The sequence below is a fragment of the Neltuma alba genome, unplaced genomic scaffold (assembly GCF_004799145.2).
Source record: "Neltuma alba isolate B1F8T4 unplaced genomic scaffold, ASM479914v2 tig00011195_pilon, whole genome shotgun sequence".
Lineage (NCBI taxonomy): Eukaryota > Viridiplantae > Streptophyta > Magnoliopsida > Fabales > Fabaceae > Neltuma > Neltuma alba.
The window spans coordinates 189,377-206,821 of NW_021635919.1; the positions used below are offsets into that span (position 1 = coordinate 189,377).

Consider the following 17,445-nt stretch of genomic DNA (forward strand, 5'->3'; position numbering starts at 1 on the left):
GATGTCTTAATCGCGTGTATCTATGTGACTTTATTAATTGCTCATATCATAAAAATTGTACAGTTTTTTGTGGTAATACATAAAAAAAAAAAATCCATCTCGTTGATCCAGAGCTTGGACTTTTAGCTACGCCTTTCATCATCGCTACAATTATGTAACAATTTTTAATATCTATTGATGCTACACTTGATCTTAGCCAAAAGGCTGAGAAAACTATAGTATTGATATTTATTGGTATGCTAATCAAAGTCTCATTAAATTATGACGTCGGATTTGTCGCCAAGAAAAATACATCCAATTAAGTAATTAATTTGATTATTAATTAAAAGAATTCTTTGGTGATTCCCTTGTAATATCTTCTATTCTTATAATAAGTTTCAAATAACTAATTTACCGATAACGAATAATTAGTTAAAATTAATTACAAATAATAAATAGGTTAGAAATATAATTTTGTTTCCAAATGTGCCCTTTTAATAAATTAGAAAAAAGGATGAAAGAAAATGTATGAAGAAATGTGATAAGAGGAAAATAGTTAAGGGCAATATTGAAAAAATACATTAAATGTTAAAACAAACCCAAATTGAAATTTATAAAATAGATCACATTTCTTTTTAAATTTAAAACTTATAAATAGGATCGGTGGGAGTATATACTCCTTCAGGTCATTTTTATAAGAGTATGAAATTAGTCATTTTTATAATATCTAACTTATGGTTGCTTAAATATTCAATATGTTTTTACCATTTTTGCTCCTAATTAAATTTATATATTGCATTAATTAAAAGGTTTATTACATTCTCTTTCATACTTTTTTTTTCCTTACTTGCCCCTTATAAATAAGGACATGCTTGGAAAAAAAATTTATTTCTTACATATTTAATACTTTTAACTAATTTTAATTATTTTCTTAAACATCATATTTTAGTTATTAGTCACTTGTAAAAAGGAGCGGAGGAAGTAGTTGTCATCACCACTAATAAATAGTGATAATTTATTGTAACAAACTTAATAATTATATTTTGTTTATTTCTTAATGATGATATTATGTTTTGTTTTATATGTGTATTATGATATTTTACATTTTATTCACGTGTAAAGTAGCACGGTCATGGTCTGATGATTAAATTAAGATTCAAATGGCCATCATATCACAATACACCTAATACATCAATTGTTTTTCACCACTTGCCCCCAATGTTGTATGCACATTTTTTAATTAATAATTACAATACTATCTTTGAACTAAAATGCATTAAGAAATTTCATGTTTTCAATTGTCCTTCCTAGCCAAGAGTAGATTTGTTCTTTATCATATTGTATTCTTGTCTGACTTGGATTAACGATAATATATTCATTAATTAAGTTGATCATGTTAAACATGACACAAAAAACAATGATCATGTTTAACCTGCATTAAGGGTTATTATATTCAATTGATTAATTTTCGTTTTATGTCATTTTCGGGTGAATATTTAAACTTTCTGTCATTTGTCATCACGCAAACATTTGGCACGTGAATTTTTTTTAATTACTTTTAATATTTTTATATTCTTGAATTATTGCAATGTTTATGAAAATTACTAACAATTTAATCAGTAAAATTTTAAAGGTGACCAAATTTAGAGTAATTAAAAGTAAAAATTTTTATTTGTGTTGCAATTTCTTGTAAGAATTAAAAAAATATATAACACAACACAGTTGCTTTAAACTGAAACTTAAAGAACCAAACGTATATTTTTAGCCAAATTTAGATATTATAGTTATCTTCTTCTGCCTCATCATATCATTAAAAAAAAAAAACCAATTCTGTCCAGAATATCTCCGTCTTCAACATGCGGAATAATTATTTACCAAATTGTGTCATTTTCGCATTTCAATCCAAAAGTAAAAATATATACTCTAGCATAAATGACAAAATAAGGGTAACCGTATTCCTTTTTATAATTCCATTACCAAAATTTAGGAATCCACAAATTAATCATAAAGCCTCTGTTTATAAATAAAATTAATTGAAAAAAGAAGGTAAACGAATAAAAAATTCACAATAATATATATAATAAAAAATTTGAAATTATTGTTTTTGCATATGACCCCCTAGGGGCCTAACCAACTAAAGAAGATATTATTAAAAAGGTAAGTGGACGTTAAAAAATTGAGAATGCCAAGTGGACGTTAAAATATTAAGAATGTGAACATCTCTTGGTTGTGAGAGAGTAGGTAGACGTTAAAATATTATATGACAAAGTACTATATTCTGAAACCTATCATTTCACGGATAGGTTTGGTTTTTCCTGGTAGTGGATATTAGAAAAAAAGGAATATTATTTGAAAAGACCGTTATTGTACTTTGGTAAAACAATGGTTAGTTCAATTGCGCTCTGTTTGGATGTAAATATGATTCCCTCGTAGTCAATCTCGCGTCTTGTTTCATGGAAGCCAAAAGGCACGTTGTGCACATGGAGTTATCAGAAAAGCCTTTGAAATTACTTAAAACCCATCACGTCAACATATATCTCATTCATCTTTACCTACCCACAATGATCACCTTCCACTCTATAAATACCCACCACGTCTGGCTCTGCTTCATCGAACAGATTCAGAAAAGCTTCTCCGTGGGAATTGCCTAATCTTCGATTATATTCTTGTTCTAGTTACTGTTAAGAAGAAGGAAAGATGTTGAGTTCAGGAGTGAACTTTGTGTCCGATATCTTTGGTCACAACAAAGGAAAGATCAAAGGAACAGTGGTGTTGATGAGCAAGAAGGTCTTGGAGTTCAATAATTTGGACCTCAAAGCTGGAATCAACTTGGGTCTTGATGCTGCCACCTCTATCTTCGATGGTCTTCATCAAATAATTGGTGGAGCTGTCTCTCTTCAATTGATTAGCTCCACCAAAGCTGATCCTGGTTCGTTCTAAACTTTTCACCATTGTTTTTTTAATATGCTTATCTCTGACTGGGTCAGATTCGAGTATTGTCAAACTCAGTTAGAGTATCTCGTATTTAAGATTTCGTGTTTAACCAGTCAAAGTTCCTTTCACTTCCATAATAGGATCAAGGTTTGTTGATTAATCATTATTTTTCTCCATTTTTTTTTTTGGCATATCTCTTTTTCTCTCTAACTACAAGACTATATATAACGGATCAAATTGAACATAACAAGATGAAAGCTTATTAAGCTTCCAATTAAGTGATGAATTCACATGATTTTGAAATTTGAGCAGGGAATGGTTTGGGGAAACTTGGGAAGGCTGCACCGTTGGAAGGGTTCATTCGGACATTGCCAACGTTGTTGAATGGTCAAGCAGCATGTAGGGTTCATTTTGAGTACGATGATGGGTTTGGGTTGCCAGGAGCTTTTGTGATCAGAAACAATCTTCACAATGAATTCTTTCTTGTGAGTCTCACACTTGATGACATCCCCAATCATGGCTCCATCCACTTTGTTTGTAACTCTTGGATTTATCCTCGTACCAAGTACCAAACCGATCGCATCTTCTTCACCAACAAGGTACGTTAAATAATACATATTCAACCTTTCAACGTTATCATGAAATGCTTTATCTCTATAATGATTTGTTTTTCTCCAGTAGAACTATCAGTTGAGGAAGAAATTAATTAATATTTATATTGTATAGGCATATCTGCCAAGTCAAACTCCAACGCCATTGAGGAAATACAGAGAACAGGAACTCAACACTTTAAGAGGAGATGGATTCTCAGAGTGCAAAGAATGGGATAGAGTCTATGATTATGCTACTTATAACGACCTGGGTGATCCTGATGAGAAGGAAGCCCTAGCTCGTCCAACTCTTGGAGGCTCTAGCGGTTATCCTTATCCTCGTAGAGGAAGAACCAGCAGGCCACCTAACAAATCTGGTAACACCTAACTATATATATATATATTTGTCTTCTTCTCGCTGGTTTGATCATTTTTCTACCTATTATAATAAGCAACAAGCTAGTTTTGGTTGTTTGTTCATATTTTTTAATTTGTTTCGATCGATACTTGAACAGATCCGAGCACTGAGAGCAGGCTTCTTTTCCTGGCTGAAAACTTCGATATCTATGTGCCACGAGATGAGAGGTTTGGGCACACCAAGTTATCAGATTTCTTGGCATATTTGCTCAAATCTGTGGCTCAAGATCTGAGGCCTTTATTGGAATCAGCATTTAGATTATCAAATGAGTTCAAAGACTTTGATAATGTTCGTGATCTTTATAGTGGTGGATTGAAGCTTCCACACGACTTGTTTAAGCAATTCAGTGAGAGATTGCCTATTCCATTGCTCTCTGAACTTTTCCGAACTGATGGAGAGCAGTTTCTCAGATTTCCTACTCCCTTGGTCATCAGAGGTAAATTAATTAACCTTTCGTATCATCTTAATTAAGTAACTCTGGATAATGGTTTAAAGGTATTATTTTATATATTTATAAGAAAATCCAACAGAGTTTACTTCTGTACAGCGCCCGGAATGATGTTACTTGGTACCAAAAATGAAATAAAAAACGTCTTTGTTTGGAAGCATGCTTCTTGGAATAAAGTATACTGAGAAGTCTCTCACATCTGAAAATAATAAAAAAAGATGAAGAGAATAAAAACTTTGAAAGTCCTATCCAACTAACTTATTTGGTTTAATAACGAATGAGCTTCATGTACAATCAGATATAAAGATCAAAATATATAGAAAAGTCATATGCATTTGAAAAGCTATAATTTTACACTTTCTGTCACTTGATGCAGAAAATGTTTCTGGATGGATGACTGATGAAGAATTTGCAAGAGAGACGCTTGCTGGTGTGAATCCTTGCTTAATCGAGGGTCTCCAAGTAAGTTAATCAGAAGAATCTAATTTTAAATCTAAACAATTAAACTTCATTTTCAACTGACATTAGGATATACATGGTATTCATGTTTTCAAACAAAAATATAGAGCAAATGATTCATTTTTTTTATTATAGTCAAACGTTATATGATTAAGTCTTTTTAAAATATGTAGTGACATATTAGTGAGTATTTTTTTAAAAGAAAGTTGATTGGGACTTAACCCTTTTTTAACTCAATTAATGGTCCCACAAGTAAATGTTTGTAATAATTATCATAATTTACTCAAATAAATTAATTGCAGGAGTTTCCCCCAAAAAGCAAGCTAGATGCTAGTCTCTACGGTGACCAAACCAGCAAAATAACCAAAGAACATTTGGAGCAAAACATGAATGGAGTCACAGTGAATGAGGTAAGTGATAAATATGAATCGCAGTAATGCAAAATGTTAACTAGAAGATGATAATTAAAATTTCTCTCTCTCTCTCTCTATATATATATTTTATATATATATATATAAATTATGCCTTTATATATATGTTTCGCAGGCACTCACCAGCAAGAGATTGTTCATACTAGACCACCATGACGCATTCATGCCATATCTGAGACGGATAAATAGTGAAACTGGAAATAAGACTTACGCCACAAGAACAGTCTTTTTCTTGAAAGATGATGGAAGTTTGAAGCCATTGGCCATTGAATTAAGCTTACCTCATCCCGATGGAGACCAACACGGTGCTGTTAGTAAGGTGATCCTGCCTGCCGACCAGGGCGTTGAGGCTACCATCTGGCTATTGGCCAAAGCTTATGTAACTGTTAACGACTCTGGCTTCCACCAACTTGTTAGCCACTGGTATATATATAGCCTCTGAGAATTTATCAGATAAACACAAATTATCTAACTTAATTAGCCATTTGGGAATCATGATGGTGAGTTTATTAATGAAATGGATTGTGTTTTACAGGCTAAATACACATGCAGTTATTGAGCCATTCATCATAGCAACGAACAGGCAACTAAGTGTGCTTCATCCTATTCACAAACTTCTGCACCCTCATTTTCGTGACACCATGAATATTAATGCACTGGCTCGACAAGCTTTGATCAACGCAAATGGCATTATAGAGTTATCATTCTTGCCTGGGAAATACTCCATGGAGATGTCTTCTAAGGTTTACAAGGACTGGGTTTTTCCTGATCAAGCCCTACCTGCCAACCTCATTAAAAGGTAATAATCCAAAAAAAAGTTTTTAAATTAACTTATATTCAGGCATTACATATATTATTAACACTTCGTTTTCTTGAATTTAGAGGGATGGCAGTTGAAGATCCAACTTCTCCTCATGGACTTCGTCTTGCAGTAGAGGATTACCCTTTTGCTGTGGATGGACTTGAGATATGGGATGCTATTAAGACATGGGTTCAAGACTATGTTTCTTGCTACTATGAGACAGATGAGACTGTTAAAGCAGACTCTGAACTACAAGCTTGGTGGAAGGAACTTGTGGAAGTTGGCCATGGAGATTTAAAAGATAAACCATGGTGGCCTAAGATGCAAACACGAAAGGAACTTATTGAATCTTGCACTATTGTCATATGGACTGCTTCAGCTCTTCATGCTGCTGTTAATTTTGGACAATATCCTTATGGAGGTTACATTCTGAACCGTCCAACACTGAGTAGAAGATTCATTCCTGAAGAAGGAACTGAAGAATATGAAGAGATGAAGAAGAACCCAGAAAAAGCTTTCTTGAGGACAATAACACCAAAGATTCAGACCCTAATTGATCTTTCAGTGATTGAGATATTGTCAAGGCACACTTCTGATGAGGTTTATCTTGGGACAAGGGACAGTCCTGATTGGACTAGTGATGTTAAGCCATTGGAAGCTTTTAAGAAGTTTGGGAAGAAGCTCACTGAGATTGAAGAAAGGCTCATAGCGAAGAATAAAGATGAGAAATTGAGGAACAGGGTTGGGGTTGTGAATGTGCCCTACACTTTGCTTTATCCTACAAGTGAGGAAGGGCTCACTGGTAGGGGCATTCCAAACAGCATCTCCATTTGATCAAAATGTTTCAACTTTTTGTTCATAAGACAATAATTATTATGTTTGATTTTCATATTTCTGTTTCATAAAATCTTGTACTTGGTTGCCAATAAAAGGCCGTTTGTGTTATGTTTCAATAAAGTGCCATCTGAAGATGAACTTAAGTTTATTATATGTGCTGAAACAGATACTACTGTCTGTAATGTAAAAGGCCCAAAAAGTAACGTCTCGTTCGTTTCTGATATGATTAAATTTACACGGCAATATTCTACTCATTATTGTAAATTTATACATATTTCATGTAATTTAATTAACGGATAACTTCAAATAATTTTGTGTTGTAGAAAATAAATGTTGGTTTTATCAAATTGAAACAATAATCATTGTTGGTTCTCGGGCCAGCCACACGTGAAGTGATGCCTGTTGCACAATGCACATTGGGTCGCGGTTTATCATAAATTGCAATTTTATAATGTCTTGGTCCTAAAACTTGATTAAATTCATCATTTATTAGTCCCAAATTGTCATTATACTCCAACATATAATGGTTCCCGTTCATCAGAGATATTTTATTTTAATTTTTTTTTTATATATAGCTTCGTGTCAAGAATTACAATTAACATCAAGCAAAAATCGTATTGGTAATTAATTAGTGCTGCTTCGGCATATTTTTTCTCCAAAGCATGCATTTTACAGAGTTTAAATAAGTCGTATTTCTCATAATATGGCATGTTATTATTTAATTTTATATCCATATTTTCATATTTATAAAATCTATAATAATTTACCTTGTACTATTATTTTTATTTCTTTGCTTCACCTTTTTCATTGATATTGTGCTTTAGATATTCTGAAAAACCATTATTCCTTCATGGAGATGTTAGAGTTTGTTGTTGCGTGTCCTCCTCTTACCGTTGTTATCACTCAAATTTTTTTTTTCATGACTCATGTATTTATTATATTTTTAAATAAAGGACTTGAATTTACAATCTTATGCTTAAAAAAATTTAAGAAACATGTTTGTTGTCATTAGATTACAAGATTTTGATTATTATTGTCCAGTGAAACCATAACAATATTATAATACTCTCAAATAAATATTATGCAAACAAAATTTTCTTAGCCGAGTCAAAATGTCAAAGATGGCAGACCGGGGTTGTAAGGCGGCTTAAGACTTCCTCGTAATTTGTAACATTAACTGTGGAAACCACAATAAAATATATGCACGTGGGAATATTTTTATTTTTATATAATAGATTAATGCATTATTTTAGTAGATAAGGAAGATAGAGCTGTTTATATTTTAGTAAAAAACCATTTGACGGATGAGAAGACTTAACTTATAGTCATCGTAAAATTCGAGGTAATCAAATCCTCATATTCTAACTAATTAGAGATTAGATTTGATCTTAACTATAAGACTAATCTACTTTATATTTCAAATTTATAATTTTTTTAAAATATTTCTATTGATTGTAAGAGATTCCCATCAAAGAATAGTTCTAATATATATGATTAAAAAAGATAGTTTAGGAAAGTCAGCACACATTTATTATAATTAACTAATTTAATTAATTTACTTAATTTTTCTAAATTAATTATCTAAAAGGGCAGAAGGTAGTACTCAGCAAAACTTAATCCAAAATGATACGCGCGGTTCTGATTGTGCAGAGCTTCCCCGGCAAAGTAACCAATCATGTTTCTTGAGTTAGTCTCTCTCTCTCTCTCTCTCTCTCTGTGGCATAGGACCCCCAAAACCAATTTAGAGAAAATAATTAAAAATCTTGTAATTAAGAAAATTAATGTGAAATGAAAAATTTTAAGAGATAAATATAGAAATTTTGAGTCGCAAATTTTGAAATTTTAGTTATACACATGTCCTAGCTTATATTAATTATTTTCTTACAAAGTTTTTAATTGTCATTCTCAGTTAATTAATAATTAGATCTAAAACATTTATTGGCAACTAGTATTTTCTCCTTAACAAGTTTTGAAAGCATAGTTTCTAACTACGCCATAAGTTGTAACTGAAGATTGTCTCATAATTCGATATCAGTATAACAAATTGATTTTATTTTTAAAACTGACAAATCGTCAAATTTTAGTACAAGACCTTTGGTTCATAAGGCCGAAGGTTGGCTTTTTCTGTTTTAATTTTAATTTTAATAAAAAGAAGTTATGGTTTTACATTAATTTAAACATAGCCTTATTTTATATTAGAAGATTGATTCTATATTTGATTTCTCATATCTTTGTTGACTGATCATAATTTTCATATTAATAGAGTAATTAAGTAAAATAAATTATATGTTTGTATTTACAAGTTTTGGGATTAATTTAATAATTTTATTAAAATATAAAAACAACCTGATTCCAATATATACAAATTATTTAAATTTGAAAATTAAAAAAAAACACGGAAAAGAAGAGCTATAGCAGGGTGCAGGGTTGAAATTTATTAAATCTAATCATATTCTATGGGAGACTTCAAACATCAATTCAAATCCAATTACATTTGGACATCCTAATAATGTCCATTTATTAATTCCTTTATATTTTTTTAATGAAATTAATTAATCCTTCGCATTAAAGATGCCACGAACAACAATTCTATTTAATGAGACTTTCCTTACATTGGTTTGAAGTCCATTTACGCCTCAACATTTCAATGGTTCTTATCCTGTATAAAAACCCTTTCTAAATAAAATTAAAGTAAGATATTAAATATTATTATAATTTAAACTTTTTAATGTGTAAAGAGTTGACCAAGCCACCCAGTTCATGGTTTTGCTTGAGGTCATTGTTTTGGACTCACTAGTTTCGTGTTCATAGTGTTAGCTGTTAGCAGCCTCAAAGGACTGATACTATTTTGACTTTATGACGGCTTTGATTTTTAACTCCAAAAAAAAAAAAACAAGAAGAAAAATTAATCTCATGGCAAAAAATTAACTATAAAATTTTTTTTAATAACAGGTAATAAATTGTCGTTTCGTGCAACTTGTTGTTATTACAAGTTGCTGTATTTGTTTTCCAATATTTTTTATTTCACAGAATTTATCACCGGGCCGGCAGTCATATATTCATGTGTAAATTTTCTTTTGTTATCAGTTTATTTAAGGAAAATCATTATGAAATCCAAAAAAAGAAAAAAAATACTTCTCTGGTTTAAATCATTAATTCATTAACTTGAATGTGCTATTATTGTATAAACTTTTTTTTTTAAATGTATATATATTAAATAAGGGGCAAAGTTAAAAAGTTGTTAGGCTTTAAAGTAATATTTATAAGATTTAAGGTTTTTTCCGATTCTAGTAAAATATGCTGAAAATAAGTTATAAATAAGATTAGAATAATAATTACCAGAAAAGTCTCAACTGCAAGTAAGCAAGAATATGGATGTTCTTGTTATTTTCTCTACTGAAATTTATCATTTACTTATTATTTTTTTATAATTATTTTTTTGGACCACATGATGATTTTGTCTTTATTTAATTAATGCATTGAATAGACACGACAAGGATCGCAGGAAAAATCAGCACCACAAAAGAAAAAGACCATTTTAATATTAATTATTGCCGTTTTGCTATTTTGCTGCCTTTGCCAAATCATGGAAAATTTCAACAAGAGTATACATACTACGCGGACACAAAAGCTGTATTCACTGTTGGCAAGGAAGAAAACAGAAGAAAAAATTAAAGCAGTAAATATGAGTTAATAATTTATCTTCTACGTAGACATAAAATATTTTCTTGTGTTTCACACTATTGATGTATTAATTAGATTTAACTACATACGATAGTCTGAGAAATAAAGTATCCTATTTCCTTCAGTTCAATTGACAATATAAATTAATATGTCCGTCATTAGAGATGTACACGACAATCGAACAAGTTATGATAAACAATTTTGACCAAAAAAGGGTCGTGATAAACAATAAAATAATTGGGAAAAGTTGTCCAAATAAGGACTAGTATATATCAAAAGTAATCAAACGTTAGCTAGGCATTTCAAGATTTCATTATTTTGAACAAAGCAAAATGAGGGTATATGTTCAATCTTAAATTTAAAACTACTGTTGTTAGTGTGAATGAAGATCAAACTAAACTTGATTTTGGATTATATTGTTATGCAAAAACAGCTATTATTCCAGTTTAAGGCTCGTTGATGGTATAACTTAGAGGCATGATCAATATGTCTGTACATATATTGATATATCATTGAATATTATTAATTAAGTTACTTTTTTTTTTAATTTACGAATTTGACAGTTTTTCTATGTATTCTTCAGAGAATTTGAGAAATGAACCGTATTGTTAATGACTTTTAATAGTAAAATTTGTCATATAAAATGATGAGATATTGACACATCAATATGTTTTATATATTGATTTAAAAATAATTTAATCTTTAAATACTGGGGTTGTAATTTAGAATGGTGAAGATGCTGTCAGGGGATGAGAAGACAAAAAAAACTATTTTATAATGGATGTCAGATCTGGCAAAGGGATTAGTTTTTCAATTAAATTTATATTCTTGTTGAAAGGACCACTCAACAGTAATTGGAATATAATTATTTCTAATAAAAAAGACATACACATATATATGCACGACAAATAGTTGTTTCCTAATCAGACAAGAATACTTAAGATTAGCGCAAGTTACTTTATTTTAAGAATTTCCAAGTATTAGACTTTCATTTTTTGCAAGTGGATCAAGTGAGGCCTTGGATAAACCCACCCATGTCGAGCTTCGTCTCTATAAATACCCACCGTGCTATCCTCTTCTTCCCCACGAAAGCTTTTTCTGTGATCACTCTATCTATCTTGTTTCCTTCAGATCAAGTGTAGCTTCCATTTTGTTCATTTATATATATATGGAGGGGAAAGAAAAATATATGATCAAAGGGACTTTGGTCATCAACAACCCTAACCTCAGTGCAGATTCCCAGTCCTTCACCATTGAGCTGATAAGTAGTTCTTCCAACCCAATCTTTTCTGGTTCGTTCTTTATCTCATAAGTACTGTTTATGCACATATATACTCTCTTTACAAGTTCTGGTTTGTTCTTATATTCCTCATATGATAATCTCCTTCCCTTCCCTCAAAAATTTATGAAGAACGACGATTTCAATTTAAAAGCTTGTTTTTTTTCGTATTATATATACTTTCTCGAAAGCAGATTGGAACTTCTTTCAATGACACATTTTAAATCACAATCTAAGGCCAAATTGCCATCGCCTCCCCTTGTGTGCTACTCCTCCGGTCCTAATTATAAGACCCAATTGACTTATTTGAGGAGATTAAGGAAGTAAGTTAAGTTGGTTATTTATAATAAATAAGTGTTGTCATTCCTAAAATATCCTTGCTAATTAAGTATATTGGCTAAAACTATCATTATTAGAAAGATTATCTTGGAAAAAAAAATGCATAAATATAAGAGACAAAATGGATTGGGTCTTATAATTAGGACCAAATAAAAAGTCAAATTGGGTCTTATAATAAGAACCGGAGGAGTATAAACTATAGCATGCTTGGTGCAATATTTATACGAACTTTTGAGTAGTTTGAGACATAAGTCACGTTATTTATGGATTGTGGTAAAAAATTATTTTTCTTGTGGGTATATATGTGTATTGCCTAAGTTAATTGACATTGGAATTTGAGGCGTTATAATTTAAATTTTTTGGGGGTGAAATTATAATATTTTTTTTATTGAAAAAAGTTTAGGTGAAATTATATATAATATCTTATTTGCAGACACGAAATTTATAATTGGGATATGGTTTGTCTTATCTGCAGATTAATTACTTACGTGCATCTCATGGCACCTCCTCTCTCCGTCTGCTTTTTTATCTTTAAAACAAAAAGTCATGGTCAATGTTGTGTAATTTTTCTTTGTTTTTTCCTTATTCCATAAAAAAGGCACGCATGAGGTATGCATAAGATTAAAATATGGGCACACGAAACAACCACTCCCTTACACTCATAATTTAATATTTATCTCCTAATTAACTAATTAAAGAGGATATGGTTTCACCAAATATATATATATATATATATATATGTTTTCTTTGTTGCAGAGAATGGGGCGGCTAAACTAGAAAATTCTACCTCGTCGGAGGGGTCAATTATTAAACAAGAAGATGTTACTTCAACTCATGTAGTTTATTTCAGTTGGAGTGATAAGATGGGAATTCCAGGAGCCTTCATTATAAGGAACCTTCATTCCACAGATCAATTCTTCCTTGTGAGTTTCACCATTGAAATCCCAAATCAGACTGCTCCTGTACACTTTGTTTGCAGATCTTGGGTTTACCCTGATTCCAAATATCAAAGCCCTCGCATTTTCTTCGTCAACAAGGTAATCCACTATTCCACAATTAATCAACTCACTTAATTTAATTAATTAATTATTGATAAGTTCTTGATAAGTTCACCATCAATAGTTAGGTCAAGTGGCCTGGGAAGAGACTCGATTCTCAAAATATTTGGAATTTAAACTAGTAGAATTGGATATTACTCCTTTCAGTTCTAAATGTTAAAACTAGCTGATGGGATTATTGTGGTCTTAAATATAATATCTTAATTTATTTTGCCTTTCAAATTTATAATTTTCTTCATAACCTATCCCTATGTTTTTGTCAATGGGCTAGTTTTTAATGCAAATGGTTAAAGGGGTATTTTAGAAAAATCAATTCATACTAACTTAATCTAATTTTATTAATCTCTGTAAAAGTAGTCACCTATATTCTGCAGTGGAAGTAGATAGTTGTATAGAAAAATTAATTAGGTTATTTAATAAGTTAGATAGCATATATTATGCAAGGGAAAATTATTGATCAAATTTTACATGTTATGCATAGTCATATCTGCCAAGTGAGACACCAGAGGGATTGCGCAGTTATAGAGAAAAGGAGCTGAAAGCTATAAGAGGGGATGGAACTGGAGAACGCAAGGAATGGGATAGAATATATGACTATGCTACCTACAATGATTTGGGTAATATTGATAAAAGTGAAGATCTTGCTCGTCCTATTCTTGGAGGATCCACCCAATATCCCTACCCTCGTAGGGTGAGAACTGGAAGGCCCCCATCAAAAAAGGGTAAACCTTGATTAATTAATTAATTCTCACATGATTAATGTATATTAATTATGGTTCAGTCATGTTAATTATTATGGGTATGTTTGAGCAGATCCTAACAGTGAGAGCAGACTTGGTGATGATCAAGCATTTTCAATCTATGTTCCAAGAGATGATCGATTTGGAGATCAGAAGCTGTTTGAGTTTGTGCAATATTTTCCCAAATCATCAATGAACCTTGTGAAGTCATATCTCTTAAAGGAATTGGACTCTAAAGGAAAAGAGTTTGAGAGTTTTAAGAATGTTTTTGAAGTGCTTTATCAAAATGGCTTTACATTTAATGTGCCCAAATCGTTGCTTGATGCTGTTGCTCAAAGACTCCCAATTCCAGAGCCCCCAGCTGATGGCAACCTTTTATTAAAATTTCCAATTCCTAGTGTCATTCAAGGTACGTATGTCGTACATTGTTAATATTAATTTATCTTTAGTTATAATTTCTTTAGATATTGTCAAAGATTCCCGTGTTGTTTGAAGAAAAAATATATACGAAACATATACCCACCTGCTTGTTTAAAGAATCAAACAAGTGGCTGCTATACTGTAAGACTGATATATGCCAAAACTGTGACCCAGTCATAAAGAGAGATTTAGAAGTTGACTTCTTCTCCTTTTATTTATTTTAATTAGTGTCATTATCAGCCATAAATATGAGGCTTAGTTGGAACATATGAATCGTTGACCAAAACATCAAAGAACAAAAAGAACATATGAATCCTAATATACCTACATATTCCCTAAATTTTTCAACATAGTTTGAAAGAATTTATTGCCGATTAATTCTAACAATATAATTGAAATTTTCTTCTGGATTAATTCTAACAATTAAACCTATAATGCATGTGGATGGAGCAGATAATTTAGATGGATGGATGACTGATGAAGAATTTGCAAGAGAAATGCTTGCTGGTGTGAATCCTGGTTTAATCCGCCTTCTCACAGTAAGGCAACTTGCTCAAATATACAAATTTTACCTTTTCGTGTTAGATTTGCTATTTAGCTGTGATTGATTTTAACTGGATCATTTGAAAAATGCTAGCATCAATTTGTGTTCTTGATTAGTAACCTCACATTTTTCTTAAAATCATTTGCAGGAATTCCCCATGGAATGCACGCTAGATTGCAATATCTATGGTGATCATTCCAGTAAGATAACAAGTGAACACCTGGAGAAAAACATGAAAGGATGCACAACACAAGAGGTAAAGAATAAAGCCATTTTGTCTTCTGCATAAAAATTTTATATAGAAAGTCTCATATATATAATTATACAAATTACGTAACACTTATGAACCAAGACTATGATACTAACTGATTGAATTACATTGTATATGTGTTGCATAGGCACTTAATTGCAAGAGATTATTCATATTAGATCACTATGATGCATTCATGCCATATTTGAGGAAGATAAATGAAAGTTCCACCCGAAAGGCTTATGCCAGTAGGACAATCCTTTTCCTTCAAAATGATGGGACCTTGAAGCCACTTGCTATTGAGCTGAGTTTACCTCACCCTGATGGAGATCAATTTGGTGCTATCAGCAAAGTGTATCTGCCTGAAACTGAATGTGTTAAGGGTACCCTTTGGCAATTGGCTAAAGCTTATGTAATTGTAAATGATTCAGGCTATCATCAACTTGTTAGTCACTGGTAAACTGTTTTTTTCTTTTTTTTAATGCATAAAGTCAAATCTGTAATATACAAATTATGAAATCATCTACAGTGATTATTATCTTTTTTTTTTTTTTTTTGGGCTTCACAGGCTAAATACTCATGCTGCGATGGAGCCATTTGTTATTGCAACACATAGGCAACTCAGTGCACTTCACCCTATTCACAAACTTCTTCATCCTCATTTTCATGACACCTTGTTTATCAATGGACTTGCTCGCCAAAACTTAATCTCTGGAGAAGGAGTCATAGAGACCTCGTTCTTGCCTGCAAAGTATTCCATGGAGATGTCATCTGCGGTTTACAAGAATTGGAATTTCCTTGAGCAAGCCTTGCCTGCTGATCTCATCAAGAGGTATATTTAAATATATTGACTAATCAAATGAAATACACTTTGCACTTTAACATGTTATTTCATAACAATATGATTGTCTTGTTATAACACTCCATTTAAATTTAAATGCTCCAGAGGATTGGCAACTGTGGATAAAGATTCACCTCATGGGCTTCGCGTTGTGATAAAAGATTACCCTTATGCTGTTGATGGACTACTAATATGGGATGCTATTAACAAATGGGTCTGTGACTACATATCTTTATATTACAAGACAGATAAGGCTATAAAGCAAGACACTGAGCTACAAGCTTGGTGGAAAGAGGTAGTCCAAGTGGGTCATGCTGACTTAAAGGATAAGCCATGGTGGCCTAAGATGGAAAATCGTAAAGAGCTTATTGAATCTTGCACCATTATCATATGGATTGCCTCAGCTCTTCATGCAGCTGTTAACTTTGGACAATTTCCTTATGGGGGTTATATTCTGAATCGTCCAACTCTTAGCAGAAGGTTGATACCTGAAGAAGGAACTTCAGAATATGAAGAGCTTGTGACCAACCCAGAATCAAGCTTCTTGAAAACAATTACACCAAAGTTTGAGACTCTTCTTGATCTCTCAATTATAGAGATTTTGTCAGGGCATACCAGTGATGAAGTCTATTTGGGAACAACGACCAATCCCACTTGGACATCTGACAAAAAGGCTTTGGAGGCTTTCAAAACATTCGGAAAGAAGCTGAAAGAGATAGAGGAAACAATATTAAAGAGGAACAAAGATCCCAAGTTGTTGAACCGGGTTGGGCCTGTGAACATGCCATACACTCTGCTTTATCCTTCTAGTGAACCGGGAATGACAGGGAAGGGAATCCCCAACAGTATCTCCATATGAGAAATTCGATTAATTTGATCATCACATGTCTGTTTAATTCGTACAAAATAAGAGGAGTTCTTTATGTTAGGCTTCTGCAATTAACGTTTTGTCATGATGAAAAAAACCATTGGTTGTTGGACTTGTGATCCAATTAGTACAATCTGGTTTTTTATATGGCAGCTTCATTCAAGTCCTGAATAAAATATTTCATTTTTTAAATTTTGCATAATGAATGAGGAAATATGTGTCTAGCTTCATAAGCTGGTTCTTTGGTGGTCCTTACACTATCTATAATTCACCCTTATTTTCAACTCTTTCTCAAGTATAATCTCTTAAAAGGAATAAGTATAATTGATGGTTTTAAATAAATTAAAATTACTTATAATAATTAAACCATAAAAGACCTTTCGAATATTTTCTTTCTATTTCAAATAGTCTATAATTGTGTCCTGTTGTCTAATTTTAACATTATAAATTTATTTAATTTTATGTAGTATTATAACAATAGTTTTTAAGATATTAAATATCAACCATTCAATTCAATTTGTTAT

At 31.7% G+C, this 17,445-nt stretch overlaps 2 protein-coding genes across 2 annotated transcripts; both read left to right on the forward strand.

Moving 5' to 3' along the window:
• Positions 1–2,640: 2,640 nt before the first annotated feature.
• On the forward strand, positions 2,641–7,029 carry LOC114762112 (seed linoleate 9S-lipoxygenase-3-like). Its single transcript, XM_028951571.1, has 9 exons — positions 2,641–2,908; positions 3,226–3,512; positions 3,640–3,880; positions 4,019–4,357; positions 4,746–4,831; positions 5,131–5,238; positions 5,375–5,682; positions 5,795–6,058; positions 6,142–7,029. The coding sequence occupies exons 1-9, from the start codon at positions 2,677–2,679 to the stop codon at positions 6,893–6,895; spliced, it is 2,619 nt and encodes an 872-aa protein (XP_028807404.1). The 5' UTR covers positions 2,641–2,676; the 3' UTR covers positions 6,896–7,029.
• Positions 7,030–11,737: 4,708 nt separating this feature from the next.
• Positions 11,738–17,113, forward strand: LOC114762109 (linoleate 9S-lipoxygenase-like). The gene is made up of 9 exons (XM_028951565.1): positions 11,738–11,874; positions 12,957–13,237; positions 13,740–13,980; positions 14,072–14,407; positions 14,872–14,957; positions 15,111–15,218; positions 15,361–15,668; positions 15,781–16,044; positions 16,159–17,113. The coding sequence occupies exons 1-9, from the start codon at positions 11,751–11,753 to the stop codon at positions 16,910–16,912; spliced, it is 2,502 nt and encodes an 833-aa protein (XP_028807398.1). The 5' UTR covers positions 11,738–11,750; the 3' UTR covers positions 16,913–17,113.
• The last annotated feature ends 332 nt before the right edge of the window (positions 17,114–17,445 follow it).